This window comes from Sphaerodactylus townsendi, linkage group LG02 (assembly GCF_021028975.2).
Source record: "Sphaerodactylus townsendi isolate TG3544 linkage group LG02, MPM_Stown_v2.3, whole genome shotgun sequence".
Classification (NCBI taxonomy): Eukaryota; Metazoa; Chordata; class Lepidosauria; order Squamata; family Sphaerodactylidae; genus Sphaerodactylus; species Sphaerodactylus townsendi.
Genome location: NC_059426.1, coordinates 152,264,909 through 152,277,950, shown reverse-complemented (window position 1 = coordinate 152,277,950; position 13,042 = coordinate 152,264,909). Strand labels below are relative to the sequence as shown.

Genomic DNA, 13,042 nt, shown 5'->3' with positions numbered 1-13,042 from the left:
CAATCATCGGGCGTATGTACGGTCTTGCCCCCTGTGTGAGGGGATGAGGCTCAGACGCCACGCCTTCCTCAAGCACGTATTGTGAGATCATGTATCACATGATGATCTCTCGACCTCCCGCCTTCCGCTCTCCTCGAACTCCCCGTCCCTCCCTCCTACACGCCCTCGAGAATAACAATAAAAGGTGCCAGGAACCGGCAGACGGGAGACTCGCTAGGAACACGGACCTCCGGTCTCCCGGGCTGCTGGCTTATCTCCACCAAGGATGTTACCTCTCCGCTGCCTCTCGCTCTCGCTTCTTTACGCTGGATCAGCCGCAATCGACTAAGCAAGAAGCATTCCTCATGCTCTGGGCTTCGATGTCCGGGATGGTTGGGGCGTTAACCGTGCTGTGGCTATCTGGTGCGTTTGAAGTTTGTTTCTGCTCTGTCGTGGGAAACCTGCTGGGACGTTTGGGGGAGGTGGCTGAAGGTTCCGTAAAAGCGATACCTGAAGCCTGAGAAAGTCAGAATCCGCATCCCGTGTAATGCGATCGTTGAAGTTTATGAAATAAATGTACTGAACTCAGTTCCTTTGTTTCGAGTCCTTTGAGGTTCCTTACAGTACCTTAATAGTAATGTACAGAAACCAGGGTTCTTTATCCAGATACCTTGAAACAGCTGAGATTTTAAAATCTTATTAAAAAGAAAGGAAAATAAAATTTTAAAAATCAGTTCTGTCTCAAGTATAAAAATCAATACAAGACTATTCTGCCTAAGGCGGAAGAGTAGTAAGAAGACAAGAACGAGAAAAATCTTAAGAAGAATCCTTTATGAATCTCTCTATCTAAGATGGTGTCAAGGGTTTTATAGAATTGGCTCACCTAGTCCATTTGATCCATAATTAACCAATTGAGTGTTGAATAGAGTCGAATCTTTTCGATGATGCAGATGACCCCCACCTGAACATTCTTGGAAATTAAGCCCTATCTGTCCAGTTTAGAATGTGGCCTTGTAAAAGCCAATTCCGTTATCTAAAGAATAACACCACTTAAACTAAACCTGCACACAGTTTATAACTTTAGTGAGACCAATTGGTTGCATTGTAAACAACCAAGCAAAACCAAATGGTTGCCCCATAGAAATGGTTGCCCCAGTATGCAAGACAAATGATTTCTAAGTAAATGCAAAGGAATATATAAACTTCATTCACACTGTCCCATCAATCAAAGAAGATCGAGGGCCTTTTCAGTAGCAGCCCCATAATTATGGCCCAACCTCCTAAAGAAGGTGCAACTGATCCTCTCACTTTAAATTTTTAGGAGGCAATTGAGGATCATTTTGTTTAGACCCAAATTTTGGTTAAGTTTACGGGTAGTCCTGCATTGCGACTTTAAACTTTGGTTTTTATATTTTTATGTTACGTATTTTATCTATTTTGTTTCTTTTTGTTATAAAGAAAGGCGGTTAATAAACCTTTTAAATAAATTTTTAAAAATCCCAAACATAGCCTTTTCAATGTTCAAGGGGGATGCCTTCTTTCCTTTTTCACCAGTGGAAAAAAATGATTAGACTCAACCATTTGTACTTCCACTGAGAAATGCTACAGCAAAATCACTGCTGAAAGTATTAGGAGTCACAATGAAAGTTTTGCATATTCTTTGAGATGACAGAAGTGTGAGGACCTTCCTGACAGTCTCGTGTGGGAACCACCACAGAAAAGGCACATGAATTGGAGGTTGCCTGCTTTACTTGTTTGACACCTTCAAGTCTTTGCTCCGGTAAGCACTATTGGGTACATTGGTCCAGTGCCATTAAGGTCTTCGTAGGTTTTTGAAATAACTCAAAACATGGTTTCTGACAGCCATTGGAGGCCCTCAGAGAAATGTTCTTTCTAGGGGCCCCCATTCACTTCTCCCAGATGCTAACTAAACAGCAGAGGAAGACAAGTTACTTGACTTGCCCAGTTCTATGGAACTCCAAGGTGACGAGAGTCCTAAGACTTTTGTCCCTTCCACTCATCAGCCCTGACTGAAGATACCTAAGCACCAGTATAGAAAGAATGGCTAGAATAACTTAAAAGACAAACCAAGGAGAAAATGAGACTGGAAAAGACATCACATGAGGGCTAGAATCAGGATAGGCCGTAAGAAGGTAACACAGCAAGGAAGGATTCAGTGGAGAAGATTGTGGGACAGTTGAAAAATCCAAGCATGCCAAATATATTCAGAAAGCGTCTGAAAACTAGTTGTTTTAAACTAGGTATTGTAAAACGACATTTGCCAAATTTTGCATGCACATCGATCATAGTTCATAACAATAGAACTGCAGAATGTCACTGACTGTTCTTCAGCAAGTGGCTGGTACAGTTTTATGTAGGACTGCATTTGCCTAATTTTGTTTTTATTTATTAGCAGTCCTAATTGGAGCTTTTAAATTGTGCAATTTTATGGGTTTTTTTGTATTTTGGGTTGTAAGCCGCCTTGCGTTTTGAAAGGTACAAAGACGGCTAATAGATGTTTTGAATAAACAAATATGTTCACATCCTTCATGGCCTGTGAGAAAGAGTTAATTGGTATCCTGGAGATATAGGGATACATTGCAGTAAATTGTTTCTCAGGATGGCCAGATACAACAGGGGTCACATTTCTTCTACCTTTATAGCTGTGTATAAGAAGGAATTTCAACAGGAGCAGCATGTCATACCTGGTTTCAGGAGTAAGAAAACTGTCCTTTGCTATATCACAATTATTCTTATAGTATAACTATTTGTAGGGGTAAGTGGGGGTGGCAATCTTTTTCTGGAAGCGGTCTCATTACATGTTGTTAACTGCTAAATAGTCTTTCTTTCTTTAGCCTTTATTTGGCATAAAACAAATAAAATAAAATCCTATAAAAAACAGAATTTATAATAAAAGCAGTATTCAAATACAAAATATACAGCATAAGTGTAGACTACTGGATATACATAACTTCCAATAAAAAATTTGAAACCATTTCACAAGTTGTGAGATCAGAATTATCCAGTAAAAAAAGGAGTCTGCATGGAACATCCATTTCATCAGGAATCAGAGAAAACATATTAGAATATTTTAATCTAATATTTGCGGACTTAGGGCAGCAGAACAATTGATGTATCAATGTTTCAATTTGTTGTTCGTTACAAGAGCACACCCTTTTACTCATTTCCCCTCTGCTTTATTGCGTGGTAGATTCAACTGCTAAATAGTGACAGACACATATTTCAACTGCCAAATTTATGTGCATGGAGAGACTCAAGACACAGGAGCCTAGGTTGGATAATTTAATTTCAGAATACATGGCTGGAATTATTCCTCCATCTCTTCTTTTCTTTGCGAAAGGTAATCACCCAGACGTCTTTTAGTAGCAAGCTGGTGTAACCAGAAGAAAGAAGCTAAATAAAATATTATTTCAAAGGCTTTCATGCCCAGAATCAACTGGCTGTTGTGGATTTTCCGGGCAGTGTGGCTGTGGTCTAGTAGTTTTTGCTCCTAATGTTTTGCACGCATTTATGGCTGGCATCTTCAGAGGCACATCATGGTGAGATGCGCCATAAGAGAAACACATCTTACTGTGACATTCCTCTGAAGATGCCAGCCATAGATGCAGGAAAAACTGTAGGAGCAAAAACTACCAGACCACAGCCACACAGCCTGAAAAACCCACAACAGCCAAGAGATCATTTCAGATATAATTCCATAGGGGGTAGCCCTGTTAATATATTACAGTAGAAAGAAGCTGTGATCTAGTAAAAAAAAAGAAGAGAATGTATTGTTGACGGCTTTCATGGCAAGAATTTGCTGCCTGTTGTGGGGTTTCCAGACTGTCTCAGTGTGATCTGGCAATTGTTGCTGCTAACATTTTGCCTGCATCTATCGCTAGCATCTCCAGAGGCACGTTGTGACTCTGCGTCATGGAGAGAAACACCGCTTACTGTGACAGGACTCTGAAGATGCCCGCCATAGATGTAGGTGAAGTGTCAGTAGCAAAACCTACCAGACTACAGCCCCATATAGCCCACAAAACCCACGATGGCCAAACAAGAGGCTGTCCTACCCAGACCATGTGGGTGATGTTAGTAGCTTAGCAAAACTAGCTAGTGGTCTCTGCATTTTATTTTATTTAAATTTTACATAACTCAATTCCACTCCCTACATTTCACGACTCCTCGACCCTTCCGTTCGGGTCTCCTACATCAAATGATAGAGTCACGTATCTCTGAACCCCGGGGGTTTTAATCCACAGCTTTTTGCTCATTTTATCCCACGAATGGAATTAGCGCGGTATGCTATCTGTTGTAGATCTCTAATCAAAAGAGATCTTCTGATTGATATTAGTATTCAGCTGGAACCTAGACAGCCTCACCTCGGAATCTCCCAGGCGCCGCCATTTTGGGCCCGAAGCCAGGGAAAGGGAAACTGCATTTCCCATCATGCCTCTGGCGACACTAGCGCTATTTTGGGACCGAAGGCAGGGAAAGGGAAACTACATTTCCCATCATGCCTCTGGCGGCACTAGCGCTATTTTGGGACCGAAGGCAGGGAAAGGGAAACTGCATTTCCCATCATGCCTCTGGCGGCACTAGCGCTATTTTGGGACCGAAGGCAGAGAAAGGGAAACTACATTTCCCATCATGCCTCTGGCGGCACTAGCGCCATTTTGGGACAGAAGGCAGGGAAACTACATTTCCCTTCATGCCTGTGGCTGAACAAGCGCTCTCTGGTCCGTCTCATCGAAGTTTATTTGGTGTGGTCACGGACGTGGCGGCTGTCCCCTGTGGGCCGATGCGATGGCTCTTTTTCCCGCGTTTGCGGACGCCCCGAAGCCCGGGAAGACGCCGGCCAATGAAAACGAGGACCCCAAAAGAGGTACTGCACCCTCCTCCTTCTCCAAAATGGGGCTGGCCCCCCAGCATACCTTCTACCCCGCCCCCCTCCGTCTTGGCCAGCCCCTTAGCTTTTGCTTCGTGTGCCAATGTCTTATGTCTTTGCTCCTCTCTAGGTTGCTTACATCTTTTCATATGACAGCGCTTGTATTGACATATAGACAAAGGGTCATTGGCAGCCGTCCCATGTAGATTCTCATACATACCTGCAGGAAGGGCAAAGGAAGAGGTAGACAAGTCGATGCACCCGGAGTTGATGCTGCACTGCCCTTTTCCTGCTTCCTTCGTCCTTTAGATAAAATGAAAGGCCCCTTCCACACATATAGCATAATGCACTTTCAGTCCACTTTCACAATTGTTTGCAAGTGGATTTGGCTATTCCGCACAGCTGCAAAGTGCGTTGAAAGTGGATTGAAAGTGCATTATTCTGCCTGTGCGGAAGGGGCACAGAAATTACCATCTAGTAGCTCGGATGGTAGGGAGGCCTATTCAGGGTCTATATAGCAAGTCTCGCTCGACTCACAGCTCTTCCTTTACTAGGCAAGCAGGAATTGAACAAGTGAAACAGTTCCCAGGCATGAAGGTATAAGTGGGAAGTAAGGAGTTTTATTTTGTGTGATGATGCAGCTGTGTAAAAGGTAGCAGTTCATGAGCAGGAATGGTGACCCCCCCCCCCCCCCGCGTTCTGACAGTGATTTGTGAGGAAAGCCATGTCACCAAAAATACTGGCCTGCTTCTGTCTATAAGCATACTGAGATATGTGTAACTCCTGTTGCTTTCAGCAGGGCTTGATTCCAAGCATGTTTGCTCAGACTGGGATCCGAGAAAGTCATCTTAAGGCGCTGTTCTTCTCAGAATTCTACCCAGATGTATTTAGGGGGATTTATTCCCAGGAAAGTATTTTCAACATGCACTGTAAATCTATTTTTACTCAAAATCTGTGGTAGATGATGTTAAACAAAAAAATGCATATAATAGCCAATATAATGTGTGGCATAAGTGCAAAGTGCATATTTGCCCCACCCCCTGAGATTTGAACTAATAGTCTTTGTGTTTACATCCAAAATATTGTCATGGTTTGATGTGTTGTCACTTCACAGTGTTTTTGTGAATTTGGCATCCTAAATAAATATTCATCTTATATTGCTAAGGGGATGCTCATGCCAAGTGAGTCTAAGGAAGGAGGGCCTTTTAAAGCATGTAGAATAAAATGGTCTTCTCGCATTGGTTATTAAACTCGTGGAAGTGAGGTCTCCTTCTAAACTTATTGTACTTTTTGTGACCTGCTCATAAAGGAACGCCTTGTAAGTTTTCCTTCTCCCCAAATAAAGGGCAAGAATCTAACAGATGCATGAGTTTATATTTTATTTTTATGTTCTTATTTATTATATGGCATTACTCCTCAGCATGCTGTATTTCACAGCAAATTTGCACATTAAGCAGAGGCAAATACACAGTTGCTAAGGAATGTTTCAAAGTTTGAGAACTATGGCCCTACCCCATCCAAGCTATAATTGTCCTTAACCCACAAACACTCAGAGATAGTAAAATCTTTACAAAACTTTAGGATGTATTTCTCTTAAGTGCGTGCATTTAGCTCACATTGCCATGGGCATGGGGAACCATTTAAATATGCTTTATTTTGAGATGTGGAGCTATTGTTTCCCCTAACTTCCATCTTAAAGGATTCATTCATAGATCCTATCATCTACTGTACATGCTCACTTAGAAGCAAGTTATGTTAACTTTTACTAAAGTAAAAGTGTTTAGGATTGACTGGCTGCAACTTTGCTGTGGGTTTGTACCCTAGCAAACCTGGAATAGTTTGTGCTGGGGTGGGAGTTGTGTGGCAGATAAAGATTGGTAAGCAAGTGGAAAGGAGAGAAGGCAGCAGGGAAAGGGGAGAAGCTATGGCAAGAAGAAATTACATAGTGAGGGGGTACAGGAGGAAATGAGATGCCCTCCACATGTTCTTGCAGGTACCCTGCTTGTTGTGTATTGGACCTTTGCTTTGTGACATATGACTGTTATTGACGTCTTAATCACATTTGTCGTAAGCTATATTGTCTGCTGATCACATAAATCCCCTGCTTTAGAGAACTCAGTGGGAATTCTTTTTATTGATCTCCCTTTCTTCTCTGTCTTCAGAATTGAACTGGCTTATCAACTCAAGCTTCCGTAATGAAGATGCATTGAGAGTTCACCAGCACTCTTTAGAGGTCACAGACCTTGCCTCAGAGAAATCCCCACTGTTCCAAAGGTAGCGTGCCCTTTGGTTATATCTTACAGTTGTGTTAATTAAATAACCAGTTTATTTAAAGGTTTCTTCCTCCTTTTTGTGGACAGTAAATTCCTCTTTTTGCAGTGAAGCTGGCATGGCTTGGTAGCTTTTTATTTCTTGTGATCATGTTTGAGGGCTTGCCAGGAGCATGGTTGCTTAGCTGTCCTTATTAAAGGGGTTGTTAGTATGGTTGCCACCCTCCTGGTGGGGCCTGGAAATCTCCCAGAGATCAGTTCACCTGGAGAAAATGGCTGCTTTGGAGAATGAACTCTATGGCATTATACCCCTCTGAGGTCCCTCCCTTTCCAAATCCCTGCCATTCCCAAAATCCATCTCCAAATCTCCACCTGAGCTAGCACTCTCAGTTGCTTTGATTGCATGAAGCATTTAAAAAATCCTTTTCTCTAGCCATAGGGAAAATGGACAAGCTACGGGGTGGGTTGCTGCTAATTACAATAATGAATAGGATTGTTAGCTGTGGTTCTTACTGACAAAATGTACAACCCAGTTTGCTATCCCCAGGACAGTGAGCCACAATTAACTTTACTGTGAATCAACTTCCTAATTTCTTGAAGCAAAGTTTATTTTACAAGGGTTTCCAGGTCCCTCTTGGCCACTGGTGGGGGTGTCGGGGAGGGGTAAACTGCCAGCTCCAGGTTGGGAAGTTGCTGGAAATTTGAGGGTGGAACCTGGAAAGGACAGGGACCTTAGTGGGGTTCATCCTGCAAAGCATCTGTTTTCTCCAGAGCAGTGGTTCTCAACCTGTGGGTCATGACCCCTTTGGGGGTTGAGCGACTCTTTCACAGGGGTTGCCTAAAACCATCGGAAAACACATATTTCCGATGGTCTTAGGAACCAAGACATGGTTGGGGGTCACCACAACATGAGGAACTGTATTAAAGGGTCGCGGCATTAGGAAAGTTGAGAACCACTGGTTCAGACAGTTAAGGACAGTATTTTAAAGTTTGCATTTCTGTAAGGGAATGACTTTCATAATAATGGAAGCAAAATCTGATGTCGTAACGATCTAATTTATATGATAATTGTACGTTATTTATTAGGCCAGAAAATGTGTAAGTTTTCCAAAGTCAAACATTAATAAAGAATAGCTTTTAGATCACTGTTTTATATAAGAATATTGATTTTAAAAAATCATTTTCAGAGTTTCCATTTAGCCCGAGAACTATGTATTTAAACTGCTTGATGTCTTATGTCCTGTAATGCTGGACTGTAATCAATAACTTATGGTGTTTTATGTTTTTCATTATGTTTTACTCTGTGCGTTGCTTGGGTAGGTGAGGCAGCATAGAAATTTCTTAAATAACTTATTAATAATAATACAAGATACCAGAGTATTTAATTTTTCCCCCCTTTTGGTCATGCTTGGAATTTCTATTTTGAATTGGCCTTAAATGTGTTTGCTAAATGGGTAATTCACAAGGTTGTTTGTGCTATATGCATGAAATACCCATGATATGTGGAATCATGTTATGCAGAAGCACATGAACAGCCCAATTCAGAGGGTTCTGGCGGCCGAGGATGGTGCCGCTCCCATTTCACTGCACCACCTCCAGAGGACTTCCAGGCAGTGTGGGGAGGTACAAAAACTGGGGAAACCTCAGCTGCCTGAAAGCCCTCTATTGGACAAAAGGGACTTATACCACCCTGCGTTCCTGTCTCAAATGCCTGGTAAAAGCTGTCTAAAGCAGTGGTTCTCAACCTTCCTAATGCCACGATCCTTTAATACAGTTCCTCATGTTGTGGTGACCCCCAACCCTAACATTTATCCATTTTACAGATGGAGAACACTGATGCAGAGTGTCTTAGGCGACCCCTGTGAAAGGGTCGTTCAACTCCCAAAGGGGTCCCGACTCACAGGTTGAGAACCACTGGACTAAAGTCAGCTCCACCCCTGGGAACACCCCTAGGCTTTACCCAGCTGTGCTGGTGGCCATGTTTATTCTGGTGCAGCTGTGCGAAGGTGAAGGATCTTCCAGCCTGCCTCCTTGTTTGCCTTCCCTGCGCCGACTCCAACCACCAGTCAGGATTGAGCTGCCCATGTGATGACACGCTGCCTAGTTGAGCATGGATGCCACAGGACACACTTCCTGTGATCATAGTGGAAAACTTACCACTGGAATCTGGGTAATGCCTACTAGCTGTGTCTGGAATTACACAGGGTGTTTTTAATCTATGTATGCCACTCTTTGTGTCTGAATTTGCCCTTAGAATTGTGAGATAACTTGCTTATTAAAAAACTTTGGTGTCAAAATATTTCCTATAGCTGATTTTACCTATTAAAATCTGCTTTCTGTGGATGAGTAGAACTTTTAAAAATACCTCATAGAAATGAACTCAACTTTACTTCAGTTCAGCTCTCTGCTGTCTTTCTCCCCTGTGGATGGATTTCATCCATTTTGTAACAGTTTTCCTAACATTCCATATCGGGTTTTTCCCGTCCCTTCCATGTTTAGAATTGGGTTGCAAATTTTATCACTACTGCATCTTGCTTCATTGTTCATTTTTATTCATTTTTACGTCAGCCAATTGGAACTATCAGGAGAAAGTGAAGCCGGTGAAAGTTTCCAAAAACCAAACAAGAAAAGAAAGAAAAAGAAGCACCATCACAAAAAAGTTAAAAAAAGAAGTAAGAGGGAATACTGCACCGGTGATTCAGAATCAGACATTGAGGATGGAGAAGGTGGCAGAAACAAAGGAAACGAAGGAGTAGAATCAAAGTACGTAAGTACACTTTATCATTATTTGTTACTGAATGTATCTTGGTCTTTTGATCATCTCATTTTTTGCAGTTTCTGAACAAAGGGCAGTTCAGGCAGGTCAAGAATATGACAGTAAGTTAATGAGAAACATTGCAGGACATATTTGAATATTTATTCAAAGCAGGGGCGGGGCTTTGAATAGAAAAGTTTACTTCCAGAACCTGAGAGCCCAGGCTGTGGTTTTGGTTGCCATTTATTTGGGAAGGGGATGTGGTTCTGTTGGAACATATGCTTTGCATTCTGAAGGTTTTGGTTTTAATCCCTTGGATCTCCAGTTTAAAATTATAAGATTTGTGAGGGTGGTCACTATATTTTTAAAATTCATCTAAATAGCCTATCCATTGTATTGTCGTATACGGCTGATCATTAGGTTGGGAGTTTTGAATAAGGGTCGAAGCGGCATAGCATTCTTTCATTGCTTCTGCATTCAGGCTGGCTGGATGCCAGCCACAGATGCAGGCGAAACATCAGGAGAGAATGCTGCTAGAACACGGCCATACAGCCCGGAAACCACACAGTACCCAAGTCTATCCATTGTTGTATCTAGTAAATTTAAATTTAATAAAGTCAATTTAATTTATTGTGGTTTTCTCTTTGACACTGAAGAATTCTCTTTCAGTGGAGTGTTGTTGGGTTTCCGGGCTGTGTGACCGTATTCCAGTAGTCCCAGTAGTATTTTATCCTGACATTTCGCCTGCATCTGTGGCTGGCATCTTCAGAGGATCTGAAGATGCAGGCGAAACATCAGGAGAAAATGTTACTGGAACATGGCCATACAGCCCGGAAACCACACAACACTCCAGTGATTCTGGCCATGAAAGCCTTCGACAGTACACTATCTCCAAACTAGATAGTGTCCTTCTCTTTCAACTCCTCCCTTCTTTACTGTGGAATCTTCTTTCTTGTAGGTTAATACAACTCAGTTCTTTGCCTGTTAAGATCTGTAAACTTCACATGCCTTCTGTATAAACAATATTGTTAACACATAAAATTGTGATCGGATTATAGTTTAAAAACTAGATCAGTATAAAATCTTCCAATAATTTTAATTCCAATCAGCACGATATTAATATCTGCCGTTAAGGCACAGTATATTAGTACACATTAGTTCACATTACATTGTATATGAAAACATTTCCATAAATGTATGGTTCATTACTTATGTAATACTTGTTCTTTCCTTAACAAATTAACAATTACCTTCATTAATAGCAACAATAATTTCCGTGTACAATGTCATGATAATATCAGAATATGCATCAAAATGGTAAGCAACTGTACAGTTTGCAAAACTAGAAACGGTTCATGTACTTATTGTACATCAGTCCAGTTCGTGAAAAAAGAGCTTCTTGTAAGCAAACTAACTCCAAATGAAGAATAGTCAGATTAAAGGGAAACATTGTTAGATTTAAAATCCATATTCTGAATATGTACTGTATTACTTGAGCAGTAACTTTCCTTCTCCTATTAGGCCAGTTTTCTTATCACAGGATGGGTGATTTTTGATGTTTAGTAATTTTCTGTGGGAATCTTAATCCCTTTTGTTCTACAATGGGTTTTTGTATCTATTGAAGAAATACTTCCCCCCCCCCCCTTTTTTCCAGTTTAGGAGACAAGACTTCAGATGTGATCAGTCACTCAATTTGGCTTGATGATGTTCAGGCACTGACAGCAGAATTGTTCAGAACAGATAAGAAGCCAGATCCAGCAAACTGGCAGTACAAGTCCCTGTACAGAGGAAACATTGCAAGGTAATGAAATGTACAGTTAGAGAAGTGGATGTGAGCTGAAGGTCATCATTTGTATTTTTATCCTGCCCTTTCACCAAGAAAACTAGAGCGCTGTATGAGGTTCCCCTTTCCACCATTTCATTTTTGCAACAACCCTGAGAAGGGGAGACTATGCAGCTGGCCCAGTGAGCTTTGTGGCTTAGTGGGAATTTGAACCTGGATCCTACTTGACACTCTGACCCTTCCACCAAGCTGTCTTTTGATAGACTTAAATGGAGATAAACAGCTGGATTCAAGTCCAGTAGCAGAGAGAGTATAAGCCTTTGAGAGTCAAAGCTGCCTTCATCAGATCTGAAGTATTAGATCTGATCATCAGATCAGAGATATCTGATGAAGGAAGCGTTGGTTTGTTGCTCACAAATCTTGTCTATCTCTAAGGCGCTGCTTGCCTAAAATCTAGCTGTTCTACTGCAGACCAACAGTGATGATAAACAACACCACAAGAAAATGTTATGTTCTGGGAAACCTATGCAAATTAACTGCTCTCCAAACTAGATAATATCCTACGTTTTACTTATTCCTCCAACTTGGAGTGCCTTGCCATCTAAAGGACCCACTTTCCAGCTTTGTTTCCCCCCTCTCTGGGAGGGTTTTAACTGGGGTTTTACTGCTGACGCCATCTTTATTAATTACTGCTGTGTTTTAATTTAATCTAATTTTAATGGGGTTTTGTTTGTATATGCTGTGTGAGGAAATTATGTTGTGCACCGGCCAGAGCCCTTTGGGGATAGGGCGGTATACAAAACCCATAAATAAATAAACAAACAGACAGACCGACCGACCGACCGACCGACCGACCAGAAAAAGCTCTTGCTATTTTGGGCTAAGTGGACTTACCTTTCTCTGGAATAATTGATGTTGTTGCCCAAAGTATTCTTACCGTTATGAAGCTTTGTCTTCCTTGCACAACTAAGAGTTTCTCTGTGATCTAGAAATGCAATCAGTGGCTAAGATCTGGGGGCTTGGTCTGTGTATGGCTGTGAGTGAATTTGTTTTCACATCTTCAAGTAGAAAAATACAAAGATGCTGTAATCTGCAAAAGACAGTTGTGAAAAGTGATTCTAAAAAAGAGAAATGTGGCAAAATCAGTTTTGAACAGGCTACTTGAGAATCTCTGATGATTTTTAGTGTGCAGCAATGATCCATATCGCCAGCTGGCATTTGAGAGAAAACCTGCTTCATAAAACCATAATTGCACCCTGTGAACTGTGTTCATTATCCAACACCTGAGTCCTATTTTCATTCCCAAAATTCCCAGGGTCACCAAATGAACAGGTAGATGGCTCTAGCCACATGGATAGGATTGG

General features: G+C 41.6%; 1 protein-coding gene across 1 annotated transcript in view; it reads left to right on the top strand.

Moving 5' to 3' along the window:
* The first annotated feature begins 4,688 nt into the window (after positions 1-4,688).
* Positions 4,689-13,042, top strand: part of NRDE2 (NRDE-2, necessary for RNA interference, domain containing) — a 31,482-nt gene continuing 23,128 nt past the window's right edge. Inside the window, exons 1-4 of the mRNA XM_048486227.1 lie at positions 4,689-4,867; positions 7,033-7,144; positions 9,709-9,903; positions 11,550-11,696. Of these exons, the coding sequence (XP_048342184.1) occupies positions 4,789-4,867; positions 7,033-7,144; positions 9,709-9,903; positions 11,550-11,696 (533 nt within the window). The 5' untranslated portion in view covers positions 4,689-4,788. The remainder of the gene's footprint in view (positions 4,868-7,032; positions 7,145-9,708; positions 9,904-11,549; positions 11,697-13,042) is intronic.